Raw genomic sequence first — 16,003 nt, 5'->3', positions numbered from 1 at the left:
AATTTGAGATATAAAATTGCTTCATCATTGTATTTGCAAGTGAGAATTCCAGTTGTTAAGCATGTGATTAGGAAATTACATATATATGCATTTTTTGTTCTTTTGGGGGGTAATTTTTCTTGTTTTCTCTGATTTTTCTTTTGAGTAATGAAACAAGTATTGTGACCTACCCTTCCACCACTTTTACAGACCAGAAGGACCTTGTCAAACAAGAAGCAGTATCTTGTTTGTGCGGCACTGTGAGAAAGACAAAAGAAGAAATACAATTTGATTTGATTTGATTTGATTTGATTTGATTAGACATGTTTTTTAAATAATAATAATGATAATAATACCACTCTTATATAGTGCATAACACATTAATAAAAAGATAAAGTTGAGTTCCGGTCATGCGATTGCATTGTGAAAGAAACGGTGTGGAATCGATCAGAAATGGTTGATCATCTAGCATATAAGCATTGGTATGTACTGCAAGGTTCTGGAGTCATGAAAATGATTAGAAATTTGGCCCAGTCTTGGTAAAGTTATAAGCACTGTACACAGAAAGATGTATATGGGACTACACAAACATGTGGCATAAAAATCTGTCCCGATTTTTATGCTGATACATGCCATATTTAGAATGTGAAGGCATTTGAGGAGCCATGCTTTCCAGGGAACATTTTTTACCTGATGTTCTTACACACTAGCATAAAAACAATGATAACGCTCATACATGTAGTTATTTTTCACCTCTTTCCAGAACTCGACCTTCTCTTTAAGTATGTCCCTATGCACTTGGTATGTGCTTGGGTATGTCCCTATGGTTTATTCAATATAGAATATCGTCCCAGTTAATAGTAATACCTTTAAAGTCATATCACCCGAGCGACTCCACTGTGACATGAAAATGGAGGATCCTTGGCCAAGCATAGTAAAATAATGTTTAGTTTTGGCTGTTGTATTGCATTGTATTGGTTTGGTTTATTGCAAAATCACATCAAACAAGCAGCTCGCAGGCTGCAAATGTTCAATTTACAAATAAGTTTATAAAATAGAGAGATATAAACATATACAAAACTAAAATACATATTGTAAGTCTACTTTAGCAGAAATTATTTAGCATTGGTAAGATGAAGTCGAAATTGCAAAACAAAGTTTTAAGTTTAATGTAATAATATACTTTCATGTTGAAAGACCAAGACGGTGGAAAGGAGAGAATGGAGAAGAAAAAATGGAAATTGTTTGAGTGAAAGAGTTGAGAAAGTACCGATATTTAACAATTGCTATGTTAGCCATGGCTGGCATTCAATACTTAGAATAAGTAAGAAATTTACTAAGTAAACTGTTAAGCTAAGAACTTTACTTATCTCATATTCAAATCGCATTTTAGACTTTTACATACGTAAGACAAAATCTTATGCCCCCCCCCCCCCCCCCCCCCCTAAGGTCCAATGTGAAAATTAGCATGGTGATAGATTGAAGTATATTTAATGAGATGGTAATGTTTGTTATCTTTTATGTTTATTTTTTATTAATATTTTTATGACAATGTGCAATTTTTTTTTGAATTTTCAAAAATGCATGATTTTGAACAAAACATGGGCAGAGTTGATTTGAAATTGCTGTTTTAGTTGAGTAATAAAATTTAAAAAAATTAAATTTAAATTTAATTTAATTTAATTTAAATTTAAATATATTTGTTTCTAATACAAACATACAACTAAACACACACACAGGTACAAATGTTTGCTACATAATGTTGTTTTCATATGAAACTATAGTTTGCACAATATTTTGCGTGTCATATACTGTAACTGTTTAGTGACTGCAAGTTATTTGATTTGATTTGATTCATTGGTTTCTATATCATATTTTAAACATACATATTTTAAATATACATAATGTCCATCAGTGTGATATAATTTACGTTTCAAAGTACAATACATGATACTCATATAGTATAGAACATAGATAATATAATACATAGGAGAACAATACTCATTTTTACAATTAACATGATATAAGAGGGATACAGCCTAAGCATGAAGCTTGTAATGCTTGCAGCCCTCGATTAAACTAAATTATACAACACCTACGTGGATCCCTGTCATTTGATTGGAGGATTGTTGGTCACATGATATTCAACAGATGGTATATTGCACGGTCGTGCATTTTTGGTTATATGCGCCGTGCATTTTTGGTTATATGCAGACTGCGTACCTCTCTGCCGTGCGCGCGCGTATCCCTGCGTGTATCTGACGCGAAGGCAATCTGAATGTAATCGAGAAGGCTTGAATTCAACTTGAATTTATCTTTAATATAAGGAGTAAAGCATAATTTGTTGATTAACGTTCTATTAGATCTTCTTTGATGTTGTATGAAACAAATAATGAATGTTTTTCATTCGTTCAATGGTGCGAATATTTTCATTCGTTGAAAGATTAACATTAATTCTATTCTATGACGCCTCGTTGAATAGAATGTTAATCTTTCAACTCATGAAAATATTTGCACTATTGAACTCATAACCATTCATTATTTGTATACTATTATTACTTAAACTAACCTATTAAATCTAACCTAAACTAACAGCTACATACAGTATGAATTATAATGAAGGATGAGAATGACTTGCAATAGAGAGAGAGAGAGAAAAAAAAAAGATAGAGAGAAAGAGGGAAGACTGTATGAGATAAATCCACATTTCATTCCAATTTGATTTATAACTGACAACTCTTACGGAGTGAATTCAATTCAATTCAATTCAATTCAATCGTACCTTTCTGTCTGCCATCTAGAACTGTACAAATGATATGAAAAATATTTCAAAATAAAACTTCCTCCTACATCCTCGGTATAAACATGGCTTCAGATTTGGAAACAAAAATCCTGGATTTAGCTCATACTATACTACAATCATAATTCTAAACCTTTAGGTCTGGATTCCCATGACTTTTACAAGCCGGTCTGATTATCAAGATATTTATGATTGGAAAACTGAATATAATTTTTTTGTTTTCCTAACGTTTGTTTTATTATACTACAGTCTATTAGGGAAAATGAGTTTGGTAAAACCGGCCAATCAAAGAATTAAAAAAAAATAAAGCCACTTCATGATCATTATGAAGCACAATTTTTTTAGGGCTTCAATATTACACCATATCACAGACACTGATAACATGTAGGGCTATACATATATAAGACTGAACATTGTAAAACGATGCCTTTAAATATTTAACTTCCTTCAAGACCCCAAACTGATTGAGAACCATTTGGAATATTTGATGGCTGTTGGTACCCGAGAAATTGGACTCACTTCTTCTTTGCTCCAGTGACTCTGATCTTCAACTCTCCATCTTTCTGGTTACGTCCGTACGAATTCAGACTCTCCCCTCTGTAGCTGACCAAACTGTGTTCAAACAAAGACAAAGAATCGATCAATGAAACATGAGATGAGCTCATATGAAAACAAAACAATGTTTAATGTGTATGTAAACTCTCCATCTTTCTGGTTACGTCCATACGTGTTCAGACTCTTCCCTCTGTAGCTGACCAAACTGTACAAACTAACAAAGTGCTAGGGTTTAAAACCATGGTGAATAAAGAGTAGATTTATTTACCTTGCTTGGATTGAGTCATTGGTCTGCATCAGCTCATGGTCCCTCTTCACCTCATTCACAAACATGGAAACATCCTGAAAGAACAAGGGAGAAGGATAACATCATTACCAATACCACCACCATCATCATCATCGTCATCATCATTAACCCCATCACCACTACCATCATCATCATCGTCATCATCACCATCATCATCATCATTACAACCATAATTATCATCATCATCATCATCATCATCATCATCATCATCATCATCATCATTATCATCATCATCATTATCATCATCATTATCATCATCATCATCAACATCACCATCATCACCATCATCTTCACCACCATCATCATCATCATCATCATCATCAACATCATCATCATCATCATCATCATTACCACCATCATCATCATCATCATCATCATCATCATCATCATCATCATCATCATCATTACCACCATCATCATCATCATCATCATCATCATCATCATCATCATCATTACCACCATCATCATCATCATCTACTCCACCATCACCACTATTATAATCACAACCATCATCGTCATCATCATCACCATCATTACCACCACTAATGTTGTATAGCCCTTTAGGGGCCAAAACATGAGTCGGTCATTCAGAAATCTTCTTTTCTTTTTTTTTACTCCCTCTTTGGGCTGATATTTCTCAGTTTTCAATGCTTTAATGATTTTTTCTTTCTAAAAAAGCGGTAACAAAAAAGAAAACTATTTTTAAAAGCCGACCGTAGATTTCAAGATTTTCTTTTGTCAGAAAGGGTAATACAACATCTTTTGTTTAGGCTTTATCAGCATCATCGTCATCATCATCACCATCCTCATCATTGCCATTATCACCACTATTATCATCACAACCATCAACATCATTATCATCATCGCCATTACCATCATCTGATTCTGATTAAAGGTTGTTAAAGGTAAAGACCAGTATTGGAAACGCCCCAATTTCAAAAAATTAAATGGAAGCTCTTATTACCAATCATGTGAAAGAATATGTTTTGAATAATACATGATACAAATTTTGCCGGGAAACCGCCTACTAATTGATAGATTTGGTAAATTAGTTTATCTATTGGTGTGTGAGAGATAAAAACGCACCTGTGCGTAGTCCCATATACATCTGTTTGTGTACAGTGCTTGTAACTTTATGAAAACTGGGCCAAATTTCTTATCATTTTGATGATTCCAGAACCTTGCAGTACATTCTATTCTAGATGATCAACCTTTTCTGATCGATTTCACAACGTTTCTTTCACAATGCAATCGCATGACCATAACTGGTCTTTATCTTTGAGGGCTTACATATCCTTGATAGGGACTTTTAGTTTGAATAAATATGACCTACCTGCATCTCATCCAGCGCTTCATCCAACTCCTTCCTCTCTGTATGTTGCTTGTCTGTACTCTTCACTAATTCCTGTTTAAATGAACAAAAGGTAGGTAGCCATTAATACCTCATGAACACCGAGCTAAAGAATACTCCACTCCAAATACAAAAACAAGTCACATATGGAAAAGTGTCTCTCAATCAATCACTTAGTGTCATGTACCACTTTCTCATTTTAATATTTTTGTATAGTTTAACTTCATATTAAAGGTAATACAAAGTTTTGGGAAATTTTGAAAATTGGGTGGATAATGAATCTTTACAATTTTTATATATTTGGATGCCCCTGTGGATGTATTATAAGCACTAAAAAAATTAACTTCCGAAACACTTCTGTTTTCGAGAAAAATTGAATATAAAAACTTACCGGTGCTTCCGGTAAATTTTGATTAATTTCAAATGGCGACTACCGCCGTACAATGGGAACTGCGACCATGAAAATCTCAGAATATGTAGTTGTGGTATATAATTTCAAACGGGTATAGCTAATCGGTCGATTTTAGTCAAGAACATTGTTTCATAGCTAAATTGATATGTTGACCTTGAGAGGGAGCCATACAACATAAAGAGTTTATTATTTATAATTTCATAACTTTAAACTCGATTTCAACCGGGACAACGATCAATGACAATTGTAGGAACACATATGCTTCCAATATGCTAATTTGAACCAAATTCATGACCCTGTACCAAAACTTTGTAATACCGTTAAAGGGATTGGATATCTTTGTCTCAGATTCTAAACAATATCCTGGATTTAGCTAAAGCTGCAATCATAATTATAAACCTTTAGGTCAGTCATGTGCTATATGTGCTATAAGCTTTATCACAGGTAACTTTCAGGAAAAGTACAGTAGTGGCATGAGGGACAACAATAAGGAAATAAAGTACATGTATGATCATGTTCAATTATATTAAAGGATATAGACAATATTTTTTTTAAAGCTGTTTCATTAAGATCTACTTTGTAATAGCGTGACAGAGCACACAAACTTGTGGTGGAAAACAATAAGTAAGTTAGATCTTGACCATGAAATCAGAGATTTATTAATAGTGTTGTTCTTTCTTTTTTTTGGGGGGGGGGGGGTTGTAAAGTTCTACGGTTTGCATTTAGTGTCCAAGGCTTTTAAAGAATTTAGAGTTATGCTAGATCTCTTCAGCCACATTTATCAGTAGTATATTTTGTATTGCAGCATGCTAGTCAAGTTACTCTCTGCATGCATTACCCCAAAGTCCACCCCTATCATATGCCTTTATCAACAACAAAAATTGCCTTATCAGTTTCTATTACACACTTTCTCCCATACAATAAAAAAGATTTATTTATCCACCTGTCATTTCCTTAAACAAAATCAGAAAGGTAAAGTAATTGAATGAATAAAAAAAAAAAATAGAAAATTAACTCACCTTTAACAGAAGATGGTACTTGAGTATTCTTTGCATGGGAACACTCAGAAGATCACGCAACCGGAATTTCCTGTCATTCGCTTTCCTCTCAAACTCCTGTCGGAAAGAAAGAAGAATTGAATAGAAACCATGAAATGACAAAATCTTCTACCATACAGATCACATATTATACAAAATCAGTCACAAACTTATCAATAACAATTGCCATATTTCTGTAACAAATTTGCTCTCAGCCAATCAAATGCAACAATTTCAGTAGCTTCTAACTGTTATTGCCACTTGTCATTGACAACAAGTTTCATGAAACAGGGCCTAGGGTCCATATTCAATTCAATACTTAGTACAACATTTAAACTTTTTACTTAGTATTTGGCTTTGATAAAATACTTAGCCAATTTTGGTATTCAACTCAAACTTTTAGCTGAGTATTTTACCCTAAATTTAAGACAGCTCCCTACCAGATTTAAGCCAATTATTTGGAGGCCTTGATTGGCAGGCATATGGTTTTCTTACGCAGTATCATAACCTGCGCACAAGTATATGAGCGAGCATTTATTGTGATGCGTTAATTGCGCATTACTTTTGATTGAATGTGTGTTGTCACAATGCTTATCGGTAAGTATTTTACTCACATTTTGTCAGAGGTAAGTAAAAGTCTAAAATGCGATTTGAATACGAGATATGTAACCTTCTTAGCTAAGTCAATTACTTAGTAAATTTCTTACTTATTCTAAGTATTGAATTGCATACCGGCCCTGATCTCATACTAAACCCTTACCTCAATCTTTGCTCTGATTTGTGGGTTGTTGCTGACCTTCTCTATGTGGTTCTGAGCACCGAGCATGTGTGCACAGTAGAAGCCATAGATGAGGAAGTCTGGCTTGTGTTTCTTGAAGGCATGGGCCATGGTCGGAGTGGGCCTGCGGAAGGCATCTTCAAGGTCTCTTAGGAACCCTCGGTGCCGCCTCAGAAGTTCCTGTGTTCAATCAAGCGGATAGCTCTTGGTTTAATCACTGATCAAGGTGTCACATTAGGCCCGTTTTCATCAGCTTGAGATTGCCAAAAAGTCCTTTATTTCTGATTTGGGAAATAGTCCCGAAGTTACAAATCGCGTCTTCATCAGCTAGAGACTTGACCTTGAAACTTGAAACTCGAGCTCCAGACATTTTGCTCAGCGTTCGCGCATAGTGCCAGTCTTCGGGCTAGTGAAGACGAACTGGACAAATAGCGGGATATTTTGCAAACTAGCCCAAGATATCTTGGGATGATTATCTCGACCAAATATTCCGCTAATTGCAACTTTGGGCTGATGAAGACGCAAATTAACTGGATAATTTGCGATCGGGATAGTTCAAATAGCAGGATATTTGGCAATCTCGAGCTGATGAAGGGAGGCCTATTGCCAGTTCAACAACCAATGGATATGGGTGAAGTCTCTTTGCAAGGTGGTGGGGGGGGGGAGGGGGAGGTTACAACCACAAAAGTACTTCAGGGGGCAAAGCCTTATTGCAATAAGCATTTCCAAGGATGACATTACCTGTACTAATAACATTTACCAGCTTGAAGCGTTATAAAACACTTGTATTGTTTAAAGACCTTAAAGGTACTATGTACCATTTGCAGCCACAATTAAACTGATTGAATCTTTGCGCAGCACAAAACGTACAACCATTTAGTACAAGGGTTTGAAAATCAGACTATTACTAAAACGATTGCAATCACTAAAGTCGATTCGACAACTAATGCTTGTTATTTACCCACTCAAAGAATTTTCAAGCCCTTTCATTTATTTAGATTAGTATTATCTTTCAAATGCCATTGGAATTTAACCTTTTCATTTTGGGGGCCTCAAATGGGACATACATGTAGTACCTTTGATATTCAGTTAGTACACAGTGCTGACAATTTTTTGATACAGTCGGTACATTTTAATAGCGGTTCAAAAGACATACTTCGGAACCCTTTAAACAATTTAGCACACGTTTTCAATTATTACTACTTGTTAATGGCATGACAACATTTTGGAACCTTCATATTTTAAGGATGTGAGGCACTATTACAAGCCATTTTAAGTCTTGATGTTGTCATCAATGCATATTCATCCCGTACAGGCTTTCCAAGGAGAGAGGACATTCAAACATCTCTTTAAATCCATTGGGTGGTATTCTCTTAAGTTAAGCCGGGACTAAGTCCAGACTAAACAAGAATTTTAGTTCGCACTTCTATGGAATGCTAGGTTTCATCTTCCTCCTTCAATATTCATGACAAAGATAATCTACCAAGGACTTTGTTGAAATTTAGTTTATATTCATATTATCTTTTTCTTCCTATTTCAGTGCAAAATTAATTTTTTGGACACTTTTCATTGAAGGATTAAAATAATCTGTTCAGGGTAAATTAGTTCACAACAGGCACTCCATAAAAGTGTGAACTAACTAAGCACGCGCTAACTTAGTACGCGCTACCGGAATACCACCCCTAATCTTTAACCACTATTACAGGTTTTGTTTAAAATCTTTGTACATTAACATTCGTTTTTTTGTAATTGGTCAAGGCTTACAAAGAATTCAGCTGTATAAAACTTTTTCATTATTTGTTTTGTTTAAAGATCGTTTGTTGCATCCACTAACCGCATTTGTTCTAGTGCTTAACACTAGTGTTAGTGTTAGCATTTTCCATTTCCTGTAACTTGGTGAGAGCTTGCAAGTGATTGATATCATTTTCACAATAGTTCAGTGCCAGGGGGGGGGGGGGGTGTTTCACAAAGAACCTAAGTCAAACTTAACTTTAAGTTGGACTTAAACATTATGGAGAGCCATTTCTGATTTGTAGCCCATAAAATATATTCGAGAGCGAAAATTCCAAGTATTATAGACTTTTTATAAATTCTAACATCAAGAACATGAAATCTCCTTGATTATAGAGAATATGAATGATTTGAATCAACATTTAATGCCTTTTAGAATAACTTTTACAAAATATTTTCAAAGATGTTTAATGGCTTTCCATAACTTGTTAGTCCAACTAAGAGATAAGTTCAACTTAGGATCTTTGTGAAGCACCTTCCTGGCGTCCTTTCCATAATTCATCTTACCTCAATATTCAGGAAAATCTTGTCAATATCTGACCTGTCTAAGATCTTCTTCAGTGGTTTGATGAATTGCTGCAAGAAAAGAGGAAAAAAGTTGTGTAAAATCATCAGTCTCGACAAAAGGACGAATGGATACATAAAATAATAATTCCAATGGGTGGTATTTCGATAGCGCGTACTAAGTTAGTCCACACTTTTATGGAGTGACTGTTGCCAACTCATTTACCCTGAACAGATTATTTTAATCCTTCAATGAAAAGTGTCCAAAAAATTAATTTTGCAATGAGATGGGAAGGAAAAGATAATATGAGTATGAACTGAATTTCAACAAAGTCTTTGGTAGATTATCTTTGTCATGAATATTGAAGGAGGAAGATGAAACCTACATGTAGCATTCCATAGAAGTGTGAACTAACATTATTGTTTAGTCTGGACTTAGTCCCAACTTAATTTATGAGAATACCACCCAATAGCTTTGCTTGCATCTTTGCATATCCTTCTTTAGTAGGCCTATGTGGACAGCTATATTGCAATAATTTTAATAGTTTTATCTCTCTACTCAAAGTACAGTATCTGTTTGAACATGTATATGTCCTTTTATGTTGCTTTTATGGCATTAGCCTATAAAAAAAAACATTGTGTAATTAAATCAGCAGCACTCTAACATCTAAAGAGCGTGGAAAGAAAAGGAAAGCACTTTCAAATAGGCAGTATTACTGTACATTTCCTATCACATATCAGCTTTCTTGAGCAACGTTGTTGATCATAATAAGCTCATGAAGACCATAAACAAAGCCGAAGTGGAATGCAATGGAAAGTGAAAGAGGTGGGGTATTGAATACCGGTGCTAGCATTGTACATGTATGTCTGTGGAATTTCAAAGAACTCTGACTAGTGTTAAGCCACATTTATCAATTTCATTGGAGATCTTTTCTAGAAAAGATTGCAAAAATAGGACAGAATGTACAGTATGAATGTAGAAATTGGAAACCTGGGAACTAACTTATTCCACAACATACATGTATAATCACTATTACCATTCTTTCTTAGTCAGGGCTTTGCACTAACAGTAACCAAAATTTAACACCAGGGAATTGTTTCATAAAGACTAAGTTGGACTTAACTATGGCAGTCTGTTCATACCACTAGATAATAATTTTTCTATCAGTAATTAAGTATCAAAGAACGTAAATTCTGTCAAAAAGGACCATGATTTGTACGTCCCTTGAGAGAGCGATGCCAGTAAATGGTGAGAGAAAACAGTGGCATGAACGGCCTGCCATAGGTAAGTTCAACTTAAAGTCGATCTTAGTCTTTGTGAAACACTCCCGAACCCCATAATCCCCAATGGAAATGGAGCCCATTCGTAGGGCCTTGTAGACCCCACTAGCTTACCTCACAAAGCATGGACAAAGCTTCCACGTATTTCCCTTCTGTCTCGACTATCTCCGTCCGACAAAAATCACGCTTTGCTGTTTTAGGCTGAAATGACAACAAACAACCACTTTAAAAATCATAAATATTATAGAAATGATATTTAATAAACCTATAAATAATTAGAATATTGTTACAGAACTTATCTTATATCCTGCTTGCATATGTATAAATTCACCTTGTGATTTTCAGAGTGCATGCATTCTTGAAGTAGTTTTCACAGCTTCATTTGTTTTTAATTTCAGTCACGCTTAAATTGGCAGTACGAACATAGTTGAAGAAAAAAATGTAACCAAAGCAAACTTCCATTTGTAGCAAAAACATATTACCAAACAAATGCATTGAGTTTTCTTATCATTTAATTTATTTTTTAGAATAGGTAGCAGGACTTGTTTTTGCCATCGAAGCTGATGAAAAAACGACCTGTTAACAAAACCAAAGTTAATTTAATTTCAGTGTGATTACAAAATAAAAAGTAAATTAAATGTACAAAATTATAGAATTAAAAGGTTACAATTAAGAAATTATTAAAATATTAATTGACATCTTTCTTGAATCTGTCCATGTTAGGTGCAGGGGGAGTGGGGGGGGGGGGGAGATATTACATGATAAAAACTAGATGGAATTTTGACTGCGCGCAGTCGAAAATGATGCCTCCGCCATAGAGCAATTTAAACAAGTTTGGAGTTTAAATCTCCAGTGGTTCTTGAGATATCATGATAACAATCTCAATGTATGGAATTTCATAAGTTGACCTCTGTGACCCTTGACCTTTGACCTACGTGCTCCAAAATCTAATCAGATTGTCTTCCTATGGTGATACACACTATCATTAAGTTTGAAGTTTAAATCTCCAGTGGTTCTTGAGATATTATGATATGGTGATACATACTATCATTAAGTTTGAAGTGAAAATTCTCCAGTGGTTCTTGAGATATCGCGATAATGATCTCAATGTATGGAATTTCATAAGTTGACCTCTGTGACCCTTGACCTTTGACATACGTGCTCCAAAATCTAATCAGATTGTCATCATTGTCTTCCTATGGTGATACATACTATCCTTAAGTTTGAAGTTTTTACATCTCCAGTGGTTCTTGAGATATCATGATAACAATCTCAATGTATGGAATTTCATAAGTTGACCTCTATGACCCTTGACCTTTGACCTACGTGCTCCAAAATGTAATCAGATTGTTTTCCTATAGTGATACACACTATCAATAAGTTTGAAGTTTAAATCTCCAGTGGTTCTTGAGATATCATGATAACAATCTCAATGTATGGAATTTCATAAGTTGACCTCTGTGACCCTTGACCTTTGACATACGTGCTCCAAAATCTAATCAGATCGTCTTCCTATGGTGATACATACTATCCTTAAGTTTGAAGTTTAAATCTCAAATGGTTCTTGAGATATCGCGCTAACAATCTCAATACAAGGAATTTCATAAGTTGACCTCTGTGACCTGTGACCTTTGACCTACGTACTCCAAAATCTAATCAGATCGTCTTCCTATGGTGATAAATACTATTCCCGAGTCTTAAGTTTAAATCTTAAATGGTTCTTGAGATATTGTGATAACGGTCAAACGGGACGGACGTACGGACGTACGGACGGACAACCCGAAAACATGATGCCTCCGGCACCACCTTCGGTGGCGGAGGCATAAAAATCCAAATGTTGATAGAAAACAACTCCATCATGGGTGCCTTTAAATGTCACTTCCCTCTTCTTTGTTTTTAGAACATCGGCTTCAAGACATCCTATTTCATGCCGTATAAACTACCAAGTACATTTACACATTAATAGAGTAGGGTACTTAAATTTCAACAGTCTCCTAATGTTTCCTCAACTAGCAACGAAAGCTACACTACCCTTGTTCACACGACAGGTCTCTATCTTCCAGAACTACGTTTTTTCTGGAAGTTACACGGACAGCTCCTCGTTTGTTGACGTCTCTACCCTAAGCAGTTCAAAATCACACAATATTCCCACTCTATAAAACTGATCCGGAAACTGTTTGCGTAATTGTCCATTTGTATCTTCTAAGCACAAGTGAAAACACAATATTAAGTTTCCATGGTCAATTTTAAAGAAAAATTATGGCTCACTAAGACGTTTAATGTGAACGAGACTGCTCATACAATTACAGATAGAACCCCTCATCTCGAGTGTGTTCCCACAGGTCATTAATCACCTCGCTCTGGCGCTGCTGAGTCCTGTGGCTGGTGAGCTCTCGCCGAATATTGACCAGATCGTCGTAAATCTTGTCCCCTTCATCTTCGTCCACCGTGTCGTAAATGTCGCCCTCGTTTGCTAAATCATGCTCGCTGTATAAAAAATGCAAACACGTTTTTTAAATGACTTGACAAATGATGATCATTAACACACTGTGGCGCTATGGAGAACAGAGTGAACATAAGCTTTAATCGCGAGAAAAGAGAAAGAGCATGGTATTGCACGTCAATTGCATACAAGTACATGTATCGCTGTGTACATGAACTTCAGAAATACAAATATTTTTTGTAAGTGTACTAATCACCAAAATATATTATGCTCTGTGTATCAAACTGTTTGGAGGTTGATTTTATTCATTCTAGTAGTACACAATAGGTGAGTTAAACCCTTAATATGATAAAGTATGTACTAAACTACTATGTACTATATCTACCATTGTAGTGATGGTATTACACAAATTTGATTTGTAAGTGATTTCACGTTTGCAACTTTGCACCGACATTTGCAAAAGTATTGCAACTCTTTTGAAAAGTCCCAGCTATGAATCAAAACTTGAAACTACAAGCACCTTTAATCTACAATGTCTACGCACCTTTACATGACACGCCACTTTTAATTAATTGACAGCCATCCAATTAAAGTTAAAAGCCATTTACATGTGCATCGCTAAGAGCAATCACATTAAAAGCAAACATTACCATACCATATTGCCATTAGAGGTTATGAATACTTGTTTTCAGGGCATCGCTTGTGCATAAAATAAAAGTCCATCACTCCATACTTACTCGGCCAGATCCTCCAGCCCTCCATAAATGTCCTCTTGTTCCGTCTTGAAGGGTCTGAACGAGGGGATAAAATGGAGAATTTATAGCGGTAAGAAACAGCGCTTGTTACGACCAATCGTGCATGACGCTAACAGTGCCTATGGGCTACTTAGTGAAGTAATCAATCACCATTAGTTGCAATATATACACTGTATGCCCCTTATAGGAGAGGCTAAAAATTGGCCCCAAGGCTGCATTCAAACTGAACATTTATAAGACAGTGGGAAGGTCAATGTGACCCCCAAAAGAGTCAAATCATAATTCCGTGATCCTCGGAATTGATTTTACAATTCCCGGGATCCTAAGAATTGATTTAGCATTGGTGTCTTTATAGTATTTTTTAACTCTGGTATAATGGATAATTAAAACCAGTTAATTAACAACTATTTTATGGAAAACCATTGCGAGTATTTATGAGATGCTAGACGATTTCTTTACGATAACAATCACATCGTAACTATTAAAGTCAAGGATTAAGACACTCTTAAAGGATAAATTAGCAGAATTAAATAGACTACAACTGTATGTGCTGATATTGCGTGGGTAGGAAATGCGCTTCATCTACATGTATGTGTGATTTTTCTCTCAAAATTAAGGTTAAGATGTCTTCATATACTATTTTACATTTTCCTACATGTATGCTCTGTATACTCTTGAATGATGTCCTATGACAATAAATGTAGCCTTGAAATATATTTCACACTAATGTCAGCCTACATTAACATTTAGCCAACATGTGTAGTCCAAAAAAGAACTTTTCTACTTCTGATGAAATCAATGCAACCACAGTTACACAACTTCCAATCATTTCATTCTCTTTTTCTTGTAAGGAAAATAATATTCATAATGTTTTAAAGGTTTTGCTATTATGATTGTTGCATAGAATGATCATGACTAAAGTAATAATTTGGAAAGACATGTGAACTGTGCCATAAAATTTCTATACTATATAACCATGGTAATAATAATAATAATAGTATATTTCTATAATTTTTTACACATGGCATTTATGTATAAAGTGCTGTACTATTATTACCCTGGCATTTAAAGGTACTACATGTATGTCCCTTTTGCAGCCAACCTCAAATACTGTAGAACTTTGCAGGAATTATGAATATGTCATGTATGTCCTATCTGTGAAATTTAAACGTTAGCAGTGTCCTCATATTCAAATTATGCAAGGAAACCCATTTGCTTGCTAGACTTCACTGTCAGACACTATTGACTGACTAACTGGCTTTTTTTCTTCTTTGGTAATAACATACATAAAAAGAGTTATAAAGGGTACATGAGCATTTGTCTACATCAATAACCCATTTCTTGTGATGGCCAAGATTAAACTGATTGAATCTTTGCGCAGCATAAAACGTATGAACATTCGGTACAATTGTCTGAAAATCAAGACTATTTCTTTTGGGCTCTATAGCCCTAAAGTCGATTTGACAACTAATAGTCGTTATTTTCCCACTTGAAGACATTTTCAAGCCCCACCTTTTTTAGGGAAGTTCTAAATTAGTATTATCTTTCAAATGAAGTTGAAATTTAACTTTTTCATTTTTGGGGCCTGCAAATGGGACATAGTACCTTTAATAGCAGAAGTACCCTCACTGTACATGTACAGTGTATTATAACAAGATCATGAATTACTGATAACTTGACATTCAATGAATTATCCTTCGTGTAATTGTATGATCATGAAGTTATTACCCTTTTCACTCTCAGTCACTTTATATAGGGCAAATGTCAACCTACATTTGTAAATAAAAGGATTGAACACGTCAGATATACAGGACATGGTTTTTGCAGTGTGGGTGGGTCACGGTGTGAAACACGTACCGGTACCGCATACCGTTTTGTCTCATGCTTAGATTTCCCGCTGACAATCATCAAACAGTTGCTTTTCTTTAATTGAGAGCAGCAGAAGCTGGCAACTGTCCTCAAAGTGACAGCTTAAAGAGCTTATTAAATTGCTGTCTGATAATGTCAATA

At 35.1% G+C, this 16,003-nt stretch overlaps 1 protein-coding gene across 1 annotated transcript in view; it reads right to left on the bottom strand.

Annotated features, from left to right (window-relative positions):
• The window catches only part of LOC582602 (guanine nucleotide exchange factor VAV2), a 67,510-nt gene that overhangs the window by 25,008 nt on the left and 26,499 nt on the right, over positions 1–16,003 (bottom strand). Inside the window, 11 exon segments of the mRNA XM_030984257.1 lie at positions 171–237; positions 3,299–3,398; positions 3,400–3,539; positions 3,603–3,676; positions 4,975–5,046; positions 6,424–6,519; positions 7,202–7,399; positions 9,518–9,586; positions 10,910–10,996; positions 13,150–13,282; positions 13,976–14,029. Coding sequence (XP_030840117.1) covers positions 171–237; positions 3,299–3,398; positions 3,400–3,539; positions 3,603–3,676; positions 4,975–5,046; positions 6,424–6,519; positions 7,202–7,399; positions 9,518–9,586; positions 10,910–10,996; positions 13,150–13,282; positions 13,976–14,029 — 1,090 coding nt within the window.

The sequence above is a fragment of the Strongylocentrotus purpuratus genome, unplaced genomic scaffold (assembly GCF_000002235.5).
Source record: "Strongylocentrotus purpuratus isolate Spur 01 unplaced genomic scaffold, Spur_5.0 spur5_contig_833, whole genome shotgun sequence".
Classification (NCBI taxonomy): Eukaryota; Metazoa; Echinodermata; class Echinoidea; order Camarodonta; family Strongylocentrotidae; genus Strongylocentrotus; species Strongylocentrotus purpuratus.
The sequence above is the reverse complement of the archived record's forward strand: the minus strand, read 5'-3'. Positions and strand labels throughout refer to the sequence as shown.